Source organism: Melospiza melodia, chromosome 6, assembly GCF_035770615.1.
Source record: "Melospiza melodia melodia isolate bMelMel2 chromosome 6, bMelMel2.pri, whole genome shotgun sequence".
NCBI lineage: Eukaryota > Metazoa > Chordata > Aves > Passeriformes > Passerellidae > Melospiza > Melospiza melodia.
The window spans coordinates 49198904-49214883 of NC_086199.1; the positions used below are offsets into that span (position 1 = coordinate 49198904).

General features: G+C 36.3%; 1 protein-coding gene across 1 annotated transcript in view; it reads right to left on the reverse strand.

Annotated features, from left to right (window-relative positions):
- The window catches only part of CCDC73 (coiled-coil domain containing 73), a 48451-nt gene that overhangs the window by 9304 nt on the left and 23167 nt on the right, over positions 1-15980 (reverse strand). Inside the window, exons 9-14 of the mRNA XM_063160558.1 lie at positions 12244-12372; positions 11827-11886; positions 9233-9337; positions 4604-4714; positions 2961-3092; positions 147-182 (exon numbers count right to left, since the gene is read on the reverse strand). Of these exons, the coding sequence (XP_063016628.1) occupies positions 147-182; positions 2961-3092; positions 4604-4714; positions 9233-9337; positions 11827-11886; positions 12244-12372 (573 nt within the window). The remainder of the gene's footprint in view (positions 1-146; positions 183-2960; positions 3093-4603; positions 4715-9232; positions 9338-11826; positions 11887-12243; positions 12373-15980) is intronic.

The window sequence follows — 15980 nt, forward strand, 5'->3', positions numbered from 1 at the left end:
TTTTTCTTTCTTGAAATCTGTAATTAGCTTACAATCTGTTGTTTCCAGGAGCTCTTTTTTTCAGACAGAAACACCAAGCACCACTCCATAATTGTGTACATTAGTCTTTTCTACAGAAGGAAGACAGCCACTGCAGTGGAACTTACCACATTTGTGGGTGTGGGCTGAGCTGGGGACTGCATCTGAAACAAACAGGATGAAGTGTTCATAGAAAGGCAGAAAGGTTTCATGTTTCCTTTCCAGGTTTTCAGATGGGTTGAAGAAACCTACTTTTCAATAAATTCAAATAGCTCTTTTCACTAAATTCAATTCAGCCCTTTAAAAATGGGTCCAAGATGGACAAACTAAAATACCTAAATAACAAAACTTTTAAACTTGGATTTTAATTTTTTGCCTGTGATTTAGTAAAATCTAACTAAGAAACACATATATCCCTAAATATCCGTTTCCCCTCAAAAGACTATTTCATAGTATGCAATTCAAACCCTTCTGAAAACCAGATCTCTCTGTACATACACCCACAAAAAATTCCAGCAAGCCATTGGTGGGTGTACCCCTATTCTCTAATGGTACACAGATGAATTACAAATTATATCAAACTAAATGTGAAGCATGGTAAGGTTAAACTAAATTGCAATCCAAGTCTGTAATGAGGTCTGACATTGTACCTTTCTTTTAAAAATGTCTTTTGTTTAATTACTATTCCAGAGGTGATCAGTGTGAAGAAGTTTAAGTACATTTTGAATTTCATGCCCCACAAATAACCACAGGGATTTCAGATTGCACTGGGTGTAAAAATAAGTATAAGCATATTTCCTTAGAACACTTGGAACCACAGTCAAGATCTAAATCCAAGGCAACACCTTTCCCTTTTATGTGTCACTAGAGGCTGACTCATTAGTGATACAAGGTGAAATTCCACAAATCAGGATAACCAATATGATCTGCTGCAGCTTCAGTTTCTTGGCACTGTTCCACTCAGTCCAACCTGCCCAGCTTTAGAAATCTAATGATTGTACAATACAAAGTGGTGTGGCAATTTGCCATAAGATAGTGTAAGATGTATATTTGGAAGACATCTGACTTCTTTTGCATTTATGAGCATATGCTTTAAGCTTTTCTGCTTTCAGACCCATGAGGCTATCTTAGTAAGCACCAGTACTGTTTATCATGAATGCCTAATCACTTTGATTCTGCATCCTAAACAAAATCAATATTCCATTTCCATTCAAGGAAACTGTGATTATTAAGATACACCATTTGCATCATTCCTTGTAGAGTTCAGCTTTGGAACAAGAAATAATCCTTTCAAATCTCATTTCCCTTGCATTATTAAGCCCAGACCACAGCCATGTGTATGTGTATGTTAGCTATAAACATACTTATGTACATGCATTGAGAAGACATTGATTTTACATTCTTCCAAATCCTAAAATGTCACAGACATCTTTTCATAAAATCTTTTCTTTAAGATTTTCCCCCTTCTGAGAAGCTGTGGCCTCAGCAACAAGATGTAAGCAATGGTTATCTGCTGCTGTGCAACGCAACAGGTGCATCGGTGATTGGTCTCGGGTGGATGTTTGGATTTACTGACCCCTCACGGCAGAGCTGGCTCTCACTCTGTGCTGAGACACAGACCTTTGTTTATTCATTCCTTTTCTATTCTTAGCTTAGCTAGCCTTCTGAGAACTTTCCTTCTATTCTTTGTAGTATAGTCATAATGTAATATATATCATAAAATAATAAATCAAGCCTTCTGAATATGAGGTCAACATTCTTGTCTCTCTCTTCACCCTGAAGACCCTTGCAAGCCCCGTAACACTAAAATATTTTTAGTGCTTGCCATTTTACTGACAATTATGGACTAGTTCTACAATAGTTAGCTGTTTTTACAATCCTAGTATCCTTCTATTTTCTTAACACTCCAAACAAGATTGTATACATGGAAAATGAGTTTTCCGTTCTTTGAAGTTAGATCATTACTTGCTTGTTAAAGTTAATGGAAAATACTCAACTGAACAACAGAACACACTCAATGCACAGGGAAGCTTTCTTATGGTTTCTGACTCTGCCCAATTTTTTCAATTCTACAGAAGACTGGAATACAAATTTGCAATCCAGTTTGATCCTGGGATAACACAGAGCTGCAGGGGATATAACATGGATCTGTGGTATCTGTATGTACAGCTGCAGGGACCATGGGATATAACAGAGCTGCTATGTGTTCCTCCTTTTGTTCCAAAAGCCCATCTTTGTGTGCTTAACCACTTGTTCACTTCCCATATGTGCCCTGCACCTAGAGCTGAACATGGATTTGGCTCAGCCAACAATCCAAGCTCAATTCTGGCTCAGCCTGCACTGCATAAGTCTTTTACCTCCTGCACTCACCACCCGATGAGCTTGCTGTGCCTTTGATGGCTCCTAAATGTGCAATGTGACATAAAGGTTGGTGTTTCTTAAAGTAAAACTGAAGCACTTAGATAACCTGAGTACAGATAAAAACAACCTTCTGATCTGTCCCATGTTTCAGATTTTAGAGGAGCTGAAATCAGTTCCTCTGAGTAGAGGTGGATCTACTTCCACACCTCCAGGGAACTTAGATACATATGAAGCCAATTGGATCTGCCCCAGTATTTGAGAAATACCCAGGGAAAGTGTGTCTGTGGAATAGGGTTTAGTAAAGATAGGTGGCTTAAGTTAACTGCTGTCTGTTAGGTAAAAATTTATGAATGAAGTAGTGTCTCAGGTTTCTGTGATACAAGCACCTCTCTGATGAGAGGAGAACATTCTCTGGGTACAGTAAGTTTCAGTGATACTTAGATACCATTGTCATATAAATTTTTAGGCTGAGCCATGTCAAAGGAGAATGAGTGGACATGACAGACAAGATTAGAAAAACTGTCATATCTTCAGTTCTCTGGCATTTTACACGACACACTGCAGCTAGTAAAGACACTTACCTGCAGATTTTCCACTTGCTCAGAATGCTGATTTCCTGGAGGAGGATGATAATCTTCAAGATGTCTATGAAGTCCTTTAAGGGAATTCAGCTCATTTTTAATAGTGTGTATTTCTCTTCTCATGTTTTCCTCCTGTAATAATTGCAGTACACAGAGCACACAGACACTTTACTGCATGTTCCAATGGGTAAACCAGCATTTTTCAAAGGCATGAACAGCTTAGCAAATGAAACTTCATCCTTAAAAGAAAGTATGCTAAGGAATTTCCTTGTACAAAGTAATCGAGCTCTTTCATTCAACCAAAATTTTAACCACATTTTCATTACAGATTATAGCTTTTATTAACTGGTTTGGGAATTTTTTTTTCACCATTTCACCTGTAGCCATACTCCAAAAAAGTGAGATTTGTATTCGTAGCTTTCTTCCTTTTTGGCTCAAAGATAAATGAAATATTCAACATTCATTCTCTACCTACATTTCAAGAAACCACAACAGCAAATAATTTGCTTAGTCCTTTACTTCTGTAAATAGCCTCAAGTATCCAATCCTCCTTCAGAAAATATGTAACAATTAAATTTTTGTATTTAGAACTAACTGAATGGCCCAAACTACAATTTGTAAAAAGAACTGAAGGACAATTTTACAGAAATACTTTCACTTAATTTACAAAGATTTCTGGATTTCTGGATTAGTGTTAACTTTATCCTTGATTATTTACTTTAGGAGACAAAATTTCTAGTTAGCCATGGCAGAAATATGAAAAGGAATAACAATTATCTTGCACAGAACAGATGCAAACATTCCTGAGAAATAAGCAGGGCAAATTCTCACGTCTGTAGAGGAAATGATGGTATAAAATTCTCCAAGGAATCAGGGAAATCAGATCTTCTCTATTCTTCTCTTCTTCTATTTTGTGGTCTCATGGTTGCAGTCATCCCCACAGTGGCTGCACTCAAAGGAGTGAGCCTTAGGCAACAGGATTACAAGGACAACTTTGCATTATTTCCCTACAGTTTCCCTGGAAATCTATCTACCAAAATCAAAACCTTTCTGGCAGCAAGTGCCAAGCACATAGAAATAAAAAAGACAGACCATTAAACAAATGCTGCTAAGAGTCTGGTTTCCACACATTAAGCAGAGCTTTCTTATTGAAGTGGTATTAATCTTTCCTACATCCAAACATGCATTTATTATTGCAGACAATTTTTACAGATACAATGTTTTGCTAATTGTTTTGGATTAAATAATTGCCAAAGTATTCTTGAAAAGCAATGAGGTAATAGAAAGAATGTCAAATATAGAAGACAAACTATTGTTTAGGTGTCCACAGAGGGGAATTCACTAGGGGGACATAGCAGACACACCTTTTCTTATCCCATTTCACCCTCAGTCCCCGCTGAAGAATTCCTTTCAAATCAGAGCTGCAGGAAGAGCACTGACCTTTTGGAGCACAGAAGTCAACATAAATTTACCTTGAAAAAATATTCATTTCTAGAAGTATCTGTATCACTGGAGAAGAAATTAGTTGTTTTTATATTGCATTATTTCTGCAGTACTTTCTTGGCTTTTAGGGATTACCTGAAATGCTTGATAACTATTCCAAAAAACTTTTAATACTAAAGCATTTATTTTAATAAACCTACATCATTTTTCCAAGTTCTTAGTGCCTTCTCGTGCTCATTCTGAAGATTAAGGAACTTTTCTTCATTTTCTTTTGCCTTCTCCCTTTGCAGCTCATTATCTCTTTCAAGGGCCTGCAATAAAATTAATTATCCAAAAAATAATCAATACCACATTAATGAATTTTGATGTGTTTTATGTTGCTTGGACCTTTGCTTCTAACATGCTGCAAGTGCCATACAGATCAGTGATAATGTGCTATCTCAACAATAATTTTCATAAATTAACAGAAAGGTGCTTATAGTTTAGCTAACAGGAAACAGGGGGAGGTTATGAAAAAAGAAATGGCTATAAAAGGGTATAAAAACACTTGCCATTATTCAGTTTCACTGCATAAGTTTTAATGTGCTGAAAAAGTAATATAAAGTCCAGAGATGAGAGATATGAAATGTAGCATAATCCAGAGTCACTATATTTAAAGAAAAAACTGCTGCACACTGATAGGAAAAAAAATATTTTTATAATCCGTTTTTCTGTCCTAAATTGTTTATTAACCTCTCTTATAAACTACACAATCTTTACATTCTAAAACATATCTACTGCAACATGAAGTATATATCTGATTATGCTTTAATTTATTTTTATTAGGTCACTGAAATAGGAGTGCATTGAAATAACAGTAATATTTAGTTTTATACCACCATAACTGTACTTGCAAGAGTTTTGGGTTAACTCTTTCAGCTTTCCTGTGCTAAATTAAAGGAGTCTTGTGTAAATCAGCAGCAACTTCACACACATATCAGGTACTCTTGGAATTTTTATCCTATCATATTTTTATAGCAAACAATATGGTAGGTAAGAGTCCCTGCATTCCATTACCTGCTAAATAGATGACACAAATATATTTCATAATGTAAGCATAACTTTAATGTATGAGCTGTATGACCAGCTACATATTTATGATTCTGTTGAGCTTCTTTAAACGCCACTTGAAAAATGTTATGGAGGCAATGCTCCAAACCAATTCCTTTTTACTAAATCTTTTAACTAAAGATGAGTCCACTTTTTGATTCACTTAGCACCAATTTTAAAATGTCTATGTTAATTTAGCTACACTACTAATAAAATTATATTTTATAGGTACTAACACTAGGAAAATTCAAACTACCCTGCACTTTTGTACACATGGGAAAATTGTGCTTGAGAATATAATGGATCTTCTTTGACAGATTATGTATTTCCAAAAATGGGACAATTCAGCAATACGTTGTCTGAATAATCCCACTCTGATGTAGCATCTTTCATCCAGCTGTATAAAACGGAAATTCAAGACCTCCTGTCTTTGATGAAGCTACTCTTAACTCCAAGGATGCTTTTACTTGCACCTGAAATGCAACCTCCTTGGTGATGGATGATTATAGTTATTCACAGCATAGCTCTTAGGGCAAAATCTCAGAAGTTACAGATGTATGGAACTGATCACATGTTAAAGCCAGTTGTACACACAGGGGAATACCTGAATTCCTTGCATTCTCAAGCATTCTGTCATCTGTTTAAGAAATTTTTTTTATAAGTTATATATTCAGCTCCCTATTTTAAAAAAAAGCAAAAATGCAAAATAAGAAGCCAGCATTCCTTGGAACATCATGGCAATGATTGCAAAAATGTCAAACAAGAAGCTAATATTGTCTCATTTCTTAGGAATATCATGGTAATTGTATCAAACTGAAAAACAAGTCTATTTACATCAATTTATCAGTTTTTTATCCCTGTATATAAGCATAACCAAGGCATGCCTTGTAACATCCATTTCATCTAAAGTATTTATGCCTGGAGTTACCTTTGAGGACTGCACTGAAGCTTTGATGACCAGCAGTGGTTTCTGCTGTAGTTAGAACAATTGAAAACAGTAACAACTTCCCAATGTCTAATACAAACAGACCCAAATCAGAGCAGGCTCTCATCAGAATTAGCATAATTGCAAACAGAAATCAATTTTTGGCCTGCACAGGCTGCAAAAGAGAGACTTGTCCTCCATCTATACCTTAACAAGAAGAAAACAAGCCATACTTGTACACATTTATGTGCAGTCTTCAAAGAGAAGATTCACAGATACCATTTACTGTTTTAGCTGGAGCTTTAAGGCATACTATAAACTTTATCTGAGAGGGGAAACAATGGCTCAGAAATGCTATCAGAAAAAAGCACTTTAAAATACACTTGCTATTCAATAGTCCTGACACAAAGGACTAAAGGGCTCCTGTATTATGCCAGTAAGGTTATATATATATTAATTATCTCCAGCCTCTGTTTTAATCTAAAAAGCAATTCCAATTGTCTTAAAAAATGAAAAGCACATTACCTTCTTTCTTTAACAAAAAACAGGATTATATGAATAGCAAGTAATCCTGCTTCACTGGGCCCAATATACAAATAACAGAAGCTACAGAAAAATCATGCTACTTTAGGCAATTCTACAGCCAGAGGGTTGTTCAGTTAATCTTTGTTAAAATGTTGCTTTAACTCTTAGGGAGGCTTTAGCCACTTTCTGATGGAGAACATACATCACCTTCAACCTTACTTGTTTCACCAAAATACAGAAGTCCTAATGTGGCAGAAGGCAAACCATTCACACCTGTTAAGAGTAAAGTCTTAAGGGAAGTGCATTATCTCAAATTAGCATAGAAGCATTTATTTAGAAACAGGAGTATATATCCACACTGGAAGTTCCACTTGAAATTACTGAACTCCTAGTTCAAAACCTTGGCTTCAAAGAGTGGAACAGTTGTGGTTATGTCCAGGCAAACAGTAGATAATAATTTTTAATAGTCCTATCAGTGGTTGTACCTGAAGGGTACATCTGATGGGAATGGATATGACCTTAACCTTCAGTGCACTGACTGCTATTGAAATGAGGAATCTGAACAGTTCTGAGCTTTTACATGCTGAAAGAGTGTCCTAAAGTGACTTTATGATGCTTGCATCCCCAGTCATCTGTTCTGTTTACACTGGATAGTAAGTTCTGCACCTTCAAGACTGGTTCTGAGAGCAAAGGGGGAGAGAAGCAGCACACAGGTTGTCTGCAGAAACTGCACTTGCTCCCCTGCATCCTTCTCACCCACTTGCAACCCTGCTTACTGAGAATTTCAGACTTTCTGTGCTGGCAGGCACTGACCCCCAAGGGAACACTGCATTTGACCTGAGGCTGTGGAGAAGCTTCCAAAATTGAGTGACAGAATTGGGATTGTGGGTGTGGAGTTTGAATAGAAGTGTGTAATGTCACAGGCTAGAAAACTTATAGTTTAAGATTTTAGAATATAGTAATATATATAAAGGAAGATGGAGGGTTTAGGGTGCAGGCTGTTCCTCCTTCTTCACCTTCTCCTTGGGTTTGGGTGGTTTTGTGTAATTGGATAAAAAGTTCACAATGTGGGCTATGAATGGTTGGTTATTGGGTCAAAAGTAAAAATAATTTAGGTGTCATTTCTTAATTGGACAGTTTATCCTTAAAAGGCCTTGTAGAGAGGGAGATGCAGCTCCATTTTTAGTTTGTTAGAGTGAAGTGCTGTAGAACTCACAGTTTGTGAGACTGTAGAATAAGAACCCATAAACATCTGAGTCCCAATAAGAAATACCATCTCACACATTTAATCCCGACCTTGGCAGAAAAAGGAAACAAAGAATCCACAACCACTGTGTTGCCTGCAGCACAAACAACAGAACAGAACTCTCCTTTGCTTTTAATTAGTTGGGGTTTTTAATTAGCTGAGGCCAGTAGTTTTTTGGAACTGTTCAGTCCAATGACACCAAGTCCATCGTTCAGGACACCCCAAGCTACACTGTGGACACCAGACCCGACCCCGGAGAGACTGAGAAAAGCTGAAGACACACCCCCAAAAGGGACTCTGAATTACAGAAAGACTTTCTGAATTTGCCATCTCTTCAAAACAATGAGAAGTTTCACTGTTTAATATTATTCATTTTTTCATGTTTGTGAGTACTTTGCTTGTTAAATAAACAAATTTTTTTCCACTTTTCTCACAGGAAATTGATGTCTCCTGAACTGGTGGGAGGAGAGGCCACTTAAAGTTGCTTCTAAAGGGACCACCTCAAAAGTTTCCTCCCAAAATTTTCCCTAAACCAAGACAAAGAGGAACTGAGGAGTGCTGCAACTCCACACTCTCCAGCGTGACTACTTCCCACCTCTAGCATAAATATGATGCCAGAAAACACAGCAAGAAAGGGCTAAAGAAAATGCTCTTTCTTAGCCCTCTGCTTTAATAGAACTGAGGACAAGGTCCAGCTATGAATGAAGATCTGAAATTTGAAATGTCGCCCAGAAATGTGTACCTATATGAAAATTACAAGAAACAAAAGTCATAAAATAATTTGATTTCGGTATTTGAAAGCAACCCTGTTCTGGTTTTGCCCTCTAGAAATGGCTGCTGAGAATGGCAACCATGATTTACTTTGGGGAGAGAAGAGGGAAAGCACAGCCTGTGCTTCAAGGCTCGTGCTGACAGTTAAGGAGCTGAGGGAGCAATGGAAGTGAGGTCAAAAGTTCTGAAAGGCACACAGATGTCTTTAACAGCCCTGGACTTTAAAAATACATAACAGATAGTAACAGCTTGTCTAATTGAGAAAAATCTGACCTGATAGTCTTCTTTCAGTGCTTTTAATTCACTTTCCATTCTAACATTCGTTTGGGTTATTCGCTGAAGCAGCTCCTGCACGCACTGTAGAGAGCTGAGAATTTCCTTATTAATACAAACAGAATAAATATAATGAGTAAGATTTTGTTTCTGGAGTTTAAACATTAGATAATTTATGTCTTTTGTATTAATTTTTTCTAATTCTGTCAGTGTTGACAAATTCATGTCTGTAAAAAGAGGTACTTCAGCCTCAACTTTGGGGAAAACTTGTAGGGAGAAATCAGAACACCACCCCATTTTTCTGACCTTTTACCTTGGAGAAGTTAACATTACTATAAACTATTATAACATTCTTTTTCAGAAAATTTTCCTACAGTTAAAATGAAATCCACCCAATCTTTATACATTCTTCAGTGCAAATCTGGATAAAATATATCAAATCCAGGCCTACTGTGATTTCTTTTCAGGACAAACAGAATAAATTTATCTTACCATATCACAGGTTAGAAAAATATGGAAAATCCAAAAGAAATTATTCCATAAATGGATCACTCTAACATGAAATTATTCTGTATCTCCTGAATTAAATCCTAATAGATGTGAACCACCACCCATCAGCTTTTCATCATATAGTGCAGCTATATCATATTTTACTGTCAGGGTCTAAACTTTGGTGTTACCTTTCTCAAGACTGTATTGTTACTTCATGAAGGGGAAATTGTAAAAAAAGAGACACCCAAAGTGAGCTGATCTGAGTTGATGAAGATGCCATGAGTGCTGCCATGAAGTCCTGCTGGAAACTAAGTCATTTTTTATTGAACACTAGAAAACACATTTCCAAGGTTTGAAAGATGGAGTGAATGACCCAGACAAGGCAATCATCACCCCCTCAAGACCACTTACAGAGTTACTAAAATACATGCACAGGAAAAACCCTGAGTTTCAGGCAGAAAGAAATCTTAGATGTGCTCAGTTGCTTCAAAATACATTGAGAAAGGAACATATTATTACAACAAAGTACTTTGACATACTTGTAAAGTGCTTTCAAATTATACTAGTTCTGGTTCTACTGATACAGATACAAAGATACAGCTATCTAATAAAAACAAAATCAATATTTTAGTATACTCTCACTGCTTTTCAAGCATGTATAAACAGTATTTTTTTCACTGAAGCTTAATTTATTTTTAGTTCAATTTTACATCCAGAAGACTGAACTGCAGAGCTGTGGAATGGTTTGGTCAGTGTCATCCAACAGGTCAGTAGTAGAGTTGGCCACATCTTTTAAATCTAGGACAGTTTTCTCTCCAATAGACCAGCCTGCTTCTCTTAGACTTTAGTACAAATCAGCTGTAATGTAGATGGTATTTCTAGCCTAAATCCAAGAACCACTGAAGCCAACATTTCAGTTAATCAAGGTGAATTATGAGTGCTCCACAACACAGAAATCCATGTCTCCAAACCCAAGCACTTGGAGGAAACATGAAGCTCATCTCTTCGTGAGAGCCCTATCCAGACTACACCAAACCCCTCCATAAGTTCAAACTAAGCTACCAAGCAAAACTTAGCAATTCACACAGAACAGGAGAGAGATGCAAACCAGAATCCTTCTCTTAGATAACACAGCAAATATGCTCCACAAATTATGCTCCATTCATCTCCACAGAAATCCTTTTAGTGCATTCAGGCCTGGGAGAGTAATGAGGCCTGAGTTACGTCTCTCATTTTTTTCCATGTGTTTATTGGCAAGTATTTTTTAAAAGCAAGCTCAAAATGCAAGCAGTCTTTTATAAATTGGAAGAGTGCTGCTGGATGAGTGCTCTATGGGCATGGCAGCAAGATACTGCTTTTGTCCCTCCCTGGCACCAAGAATGATACACTTCTCTGACCTGTTCCTGAGTGAAAGTTCTGCAACTGTTCAAGAAAAGGAAAAAAACCAACCACCCTTTTCATGCTTAATGTTCTGTAAAGCAGTGCCTTATGTTGTTATTACAGGGAACTTTTTTTTTTTGTTTTTTGCTACATTTGATAATTGACTCCATAGCCTTTTTTTAAAAAGGATTTTTCTGGAATATACCTGAGTCAGCAAGAGAAGACACTCCTAACTCTGTTCAGGGATGTAAAGGCGTGGCTTAATAGTCTAAATGGAACATCATTTCCTTTGTGCACCATTGACACACTATTCCCATTTTAGCTGGTTTCAATACCAGCAATGTTAGAATAAATTGTAGGTAACCAGAAAGCAGAACAGCATGTTATTTACTGCTTATTAATACTGAACCCACATGTAGGTAAGTGTTTCATGAGAATACCAAATTTCTCCCATCTGAATTCAAAGACAAAATGTAAGACTCAGAATAAAGTGTCAAACAATGGACTTTGTTCTGGTAATACTACTTCTAAAAACTGAAGATACCAGTTTTTAGAGCAGTAAGATACCACGTAGGCCAGTATTAAACATTTCTGAAGTGTAAAAAGTGAAATTAGCTGGTTTTTTTTAGCTTAGTATAATAAGAAACCTAAGTGTGAAATATAGCGCCTACATTCTTAAATTTTTAAGATTTTTAAATAGTGAAGCTGTATTATCAACTCACCAGCTTTTCTTCTTTGATGTGAGTGTTTTCTTCTTGAACTTTTTCACTGACTGCCGTCTCCTACAAAAAAGAAAAGGGCATGAAGAACAGTAAAAGGCATTTAAAATAACTGTCTATTTTCTTTAACAATATTGTTTTAATGTGATATAGTGAATCATCATGAGGTTATTTAAAGAAATGGAATTATTTTTTAATGTCTCCTTACCCATTTTTTTACTACAAAATTATATTGATATTCATAGCACATTTATTTCCCTAGAAAAGGCTATAGTGGAAACAGTTTAATTATAATGTATATGCAATATAGTAGAAAGGAATCACTAATCTGTATCCCTCAGAGATCACTGCCAGGAGGTTTGCTGAATGAAGAACAGAAAATATTCACCAAAACTTTAATTTGTTTAAAATCCAAAATACCATTCTGATTTTCTGTTGCAGTTCTTGAAACTGTTTTTCCTTCAATGCAAGATTGATGTTTTCTTCTCCCACCCTGTACTGAGAGGTGACCTTGGACCTTATCAAGTCTGTAGTTACTTTCTTCAGTTCCTTAACACAGGAAACACGTATAAATAGTTCATCCAGCATAGGCATTGCAATTCAAAACAGAGACAAATCTTTTAAACTATCATGCCCCATTTTGAAACAATGTATGGAAAAACCTGAATAAATTACAGGTACTGAAATGTGTAAGACTGACTTACTAAACTTCAAACTTGTCACAAGTGACTAAAACTTTATTTTCACAGGTAAAATGTTATTGTGCCAATTTTAATCTCTTTGAAATATTTACTTAATAATTTTATTACTTCCACTTCCAAGAGGTATATTAGAAGTGGAAATTGAGTTGGTATTGGTAAAACCAATGGGTTTTATGGGTTCTTTACCCATATATACAGTAGGAATTACTTTTGTAACTACGGTGTACATTCTTGGGAATGAGGAGGAAAAAAAGGGAGAACACTGATTATCTGGTAAAAACAGGAACTGGCTATAAATTTGGAGGATCTTTGCTCTTCCTGAAGCATTAATTACTTAATCTCAAGAGAATGCTAAATTAATTTTATATTAGAAGCTTCTACAACATGATGCCTTTGATTTTATAGTCTTTATCCTCTTTTAAATATCCTGTGGCTTTTTTTTTTTTTTTTGGTGTCTGTTTTGTAACCAGTTTATTCAGATCTCCTAGTGCAGCAAATAAACAGCAAAGGCTTTGATCTCATTAAATTACAACTTATAGTTCCTGGAGCCATAAATATTGTGCCCTGCTCTCCCCCTCCCCTCCCATCCTGATGCAAGGTAGTCTGGTTAATATCGCTCTCTCCTTGAGCACTCTGACGTTTACTCAGACAAATAGCAGAGGTTATGAATGCTGCTCACAGATAGCATCAAGAATTCTCCATGATGCCATAGTGGTGAACCAAGCATTCAGAGTGGTCATAGTTTTATCTAACAACTAAGTTTGGTCTGTTTAACTTTTCTTCACAAAACTGGAATTTCGGTTATCACACACAGAATTATCACAAGCTGGTGGTTTAACTGTTCTGGACAAAATCATAGAACAGTACAAAAGAAGAAAAAAAGATTACATTGCAACTGAAATTCACAAAGTTTTATGGAAAATACAAGTAGAGGTAGCACTTTTAAATAAATCATTTTTTTGCTAGAGGCTTTATTTCTCATGAATTTTAGCCATAAATTTGAAATGATCTAGCAAGTCCTGAGTGTAACTGCAGAATCAATTAGAGAACTGAAAGCCAGCAATGCTTTACAATTATTCTATTCTGAAAGCTAGTTAGGTTTTCCCCATCTCTGGCAATGCAGACATATCTCAGCTGTACTGCTTTTCCTAGAATGAACCATGCAAGGTTCCTGCTCTAAGTGGCAGAAGGTGCCAGCAGCTCCAACTTTGTGCAAGAGCAAAGGTGCACGGTGGCAGCCAGCACAGAGCAGCAGATGAACAGGACAGAGAGCCCAGCTCACAGCCTGGGTGCCACAGCAGGTGCAAAAGCCTGCCATGGATCTGATGCCAGCTGTTTCCCAATAGTCAGGCTTTATAGTGTGCAGAAAAACCTTATTTTGTCATAGGGAAAGCACAAGTCATGCCCTTGAGGCAGAAAAGATTATTGTATTTTCTTCTTTGTAATGGCAAGTACAACCCATCTGGAAGCAAATCCAAATATGCTAATACAAAGTTGTAGGCAGAAAAACCAAAACAAACAACCAGAACACAACACAAACTCCCAAAAAAATCTCCACAAATGAAATCACCTAAACTAATAGCAAAGATTTACATGGTGACCGAAATCACAAGGTTTGTAGCTGCAAAAAGAATTTTAAAAATTGTTTTCTACCTACATACATGTGTTTTCTTGTACCCTGAAATTAATTACAATGTAACCCCAAAGTCTTTGCTTTTTTTTTTTTTTTTCTAGTAGCTTTGTCTCATTATTAAAATCACAAGTAGTATCCAAAAATCTAGAAAGTATGCTGAATGTGAAAAATAATTTTATCAGGTCTGGGGTGTGCTGAGAGAGAATGAGAAGGCTTTAAACCCATTCCCTTGAGCTGTTGCTAGTAACCAATGCTTAAGGATATGGCTGGAAAAACATTTCATGCCAGTGTAAGTCAAGAGTGTCCCAAAATCCCAGTCCTGCTCCTTAAACCTTCTTTACTTCTCCAAGTTGGTCTAAGCTAAAACTTCCACTTTTTTGGTTGGGGTGGTTTTTTTGGGCTTTAGAGTTTGTGGCTTTCAGTTGGCCTTTTTTTTTATAATAAAATCTAGGTTTTTTCAATACAAAATATTAATTCCACTCTCCCTTGAGCCCATATAAATACATGTCCCAGCATAAAGAAATGGTGTGGGACTGGAAAAGCAGCCAGCACAGGCAGATGTAACCACTTCCCAGGACTGATACCCTATGAAAAGTTAACCTGTACTCAAAATTACACCCATGTCTGTTGGCTCTCTTCCCAGATTGCTGCAACCTTCTTGTGCTCTTTTGGGTCTTGAGCAGTAGAGTTGTTTTTTAAGCAGCAGAATGACAGAAACCTCCTTCTTGGCCAGATATCAATGCAAGCATTTTCACAGTGGTTGAAAAAAATCCTACCACACTGAATATCAAAATGTTCAGATCCAAAAACAAATGTTACTGAAAGGAAATTTTGCCACAGTCCATTACATTACAATTTAGTAACTGGATTTGAAGCAGGCAATTCCAAGAGAAAATTACAATCTCTCTAAATAATATTTCTTTCCTGAAATCCCAGAAGAGTAAAACTGTGCATAACAGATCTCATTTTCACTTAATTTTTCAGCTGTACATATTTAACACCTTCATAATACATTTGCAATTTCATTAAAATTGGAGATTAGTTTATTTTTACCTATAAATGTTAAATAGTATTCACTAACTTCACATTCCCATTACGAACAAATGTGTGAGATCATGCAGGTCTGAGTGAAAGTAATGGCTGTGATAAGAGCTGACAACAAAATTAAGATTTTAGTACCATGGATAGTCATTCCCATTCCAGCACTGAGGCTACAGAGGAAAGAAGTTTGAACCCAGAAGTTGTCAGAGCTGTTAGAGGTCAGTCAAGTCTCCAAGGCAGATAAAACCAGCTTCAGAAGTTGTCCCAAATTGTGCTGTTGATATCATTACTTCTTTCAGCTATGTAGCAAGTGAAAACAGCCTGGTAATCCCTTTTCAAAATTCTTCTAAATATCCCAGTTCAGATTGTTCAGAAAAGAATGGTCAAATAGATAAAACCAGTAAGAAATTCAGAAATAAATACAATAAAGGCATTTCCTGCTGAACTGAGGAAGCTGGATTAAGTTTCAGTTGGCCCCCTATTTCTGCTTATCTAACAGTATTTTATTTAAAATTCATAACTCTTCATAACCTTAAGAATCAAGAGTAGAGCTAAAAAAAGAGTGGATCAAATAATATGTTTGACTGCTGGAGTACATATATCTCAATATCTCTCTCACACCTATGTTACTCACAAATTTCATAAAGTAAAATTTTCTTAAACATTTCTGTTTTCTTACCTCTCAAATTACTTACCCTCAGAGAATGCTAAGTAATTAATTATTCTTGGTTTCTCACCAAAGACACAAATCCAATTTAATGTGATGCTGTAATATTTCTAAA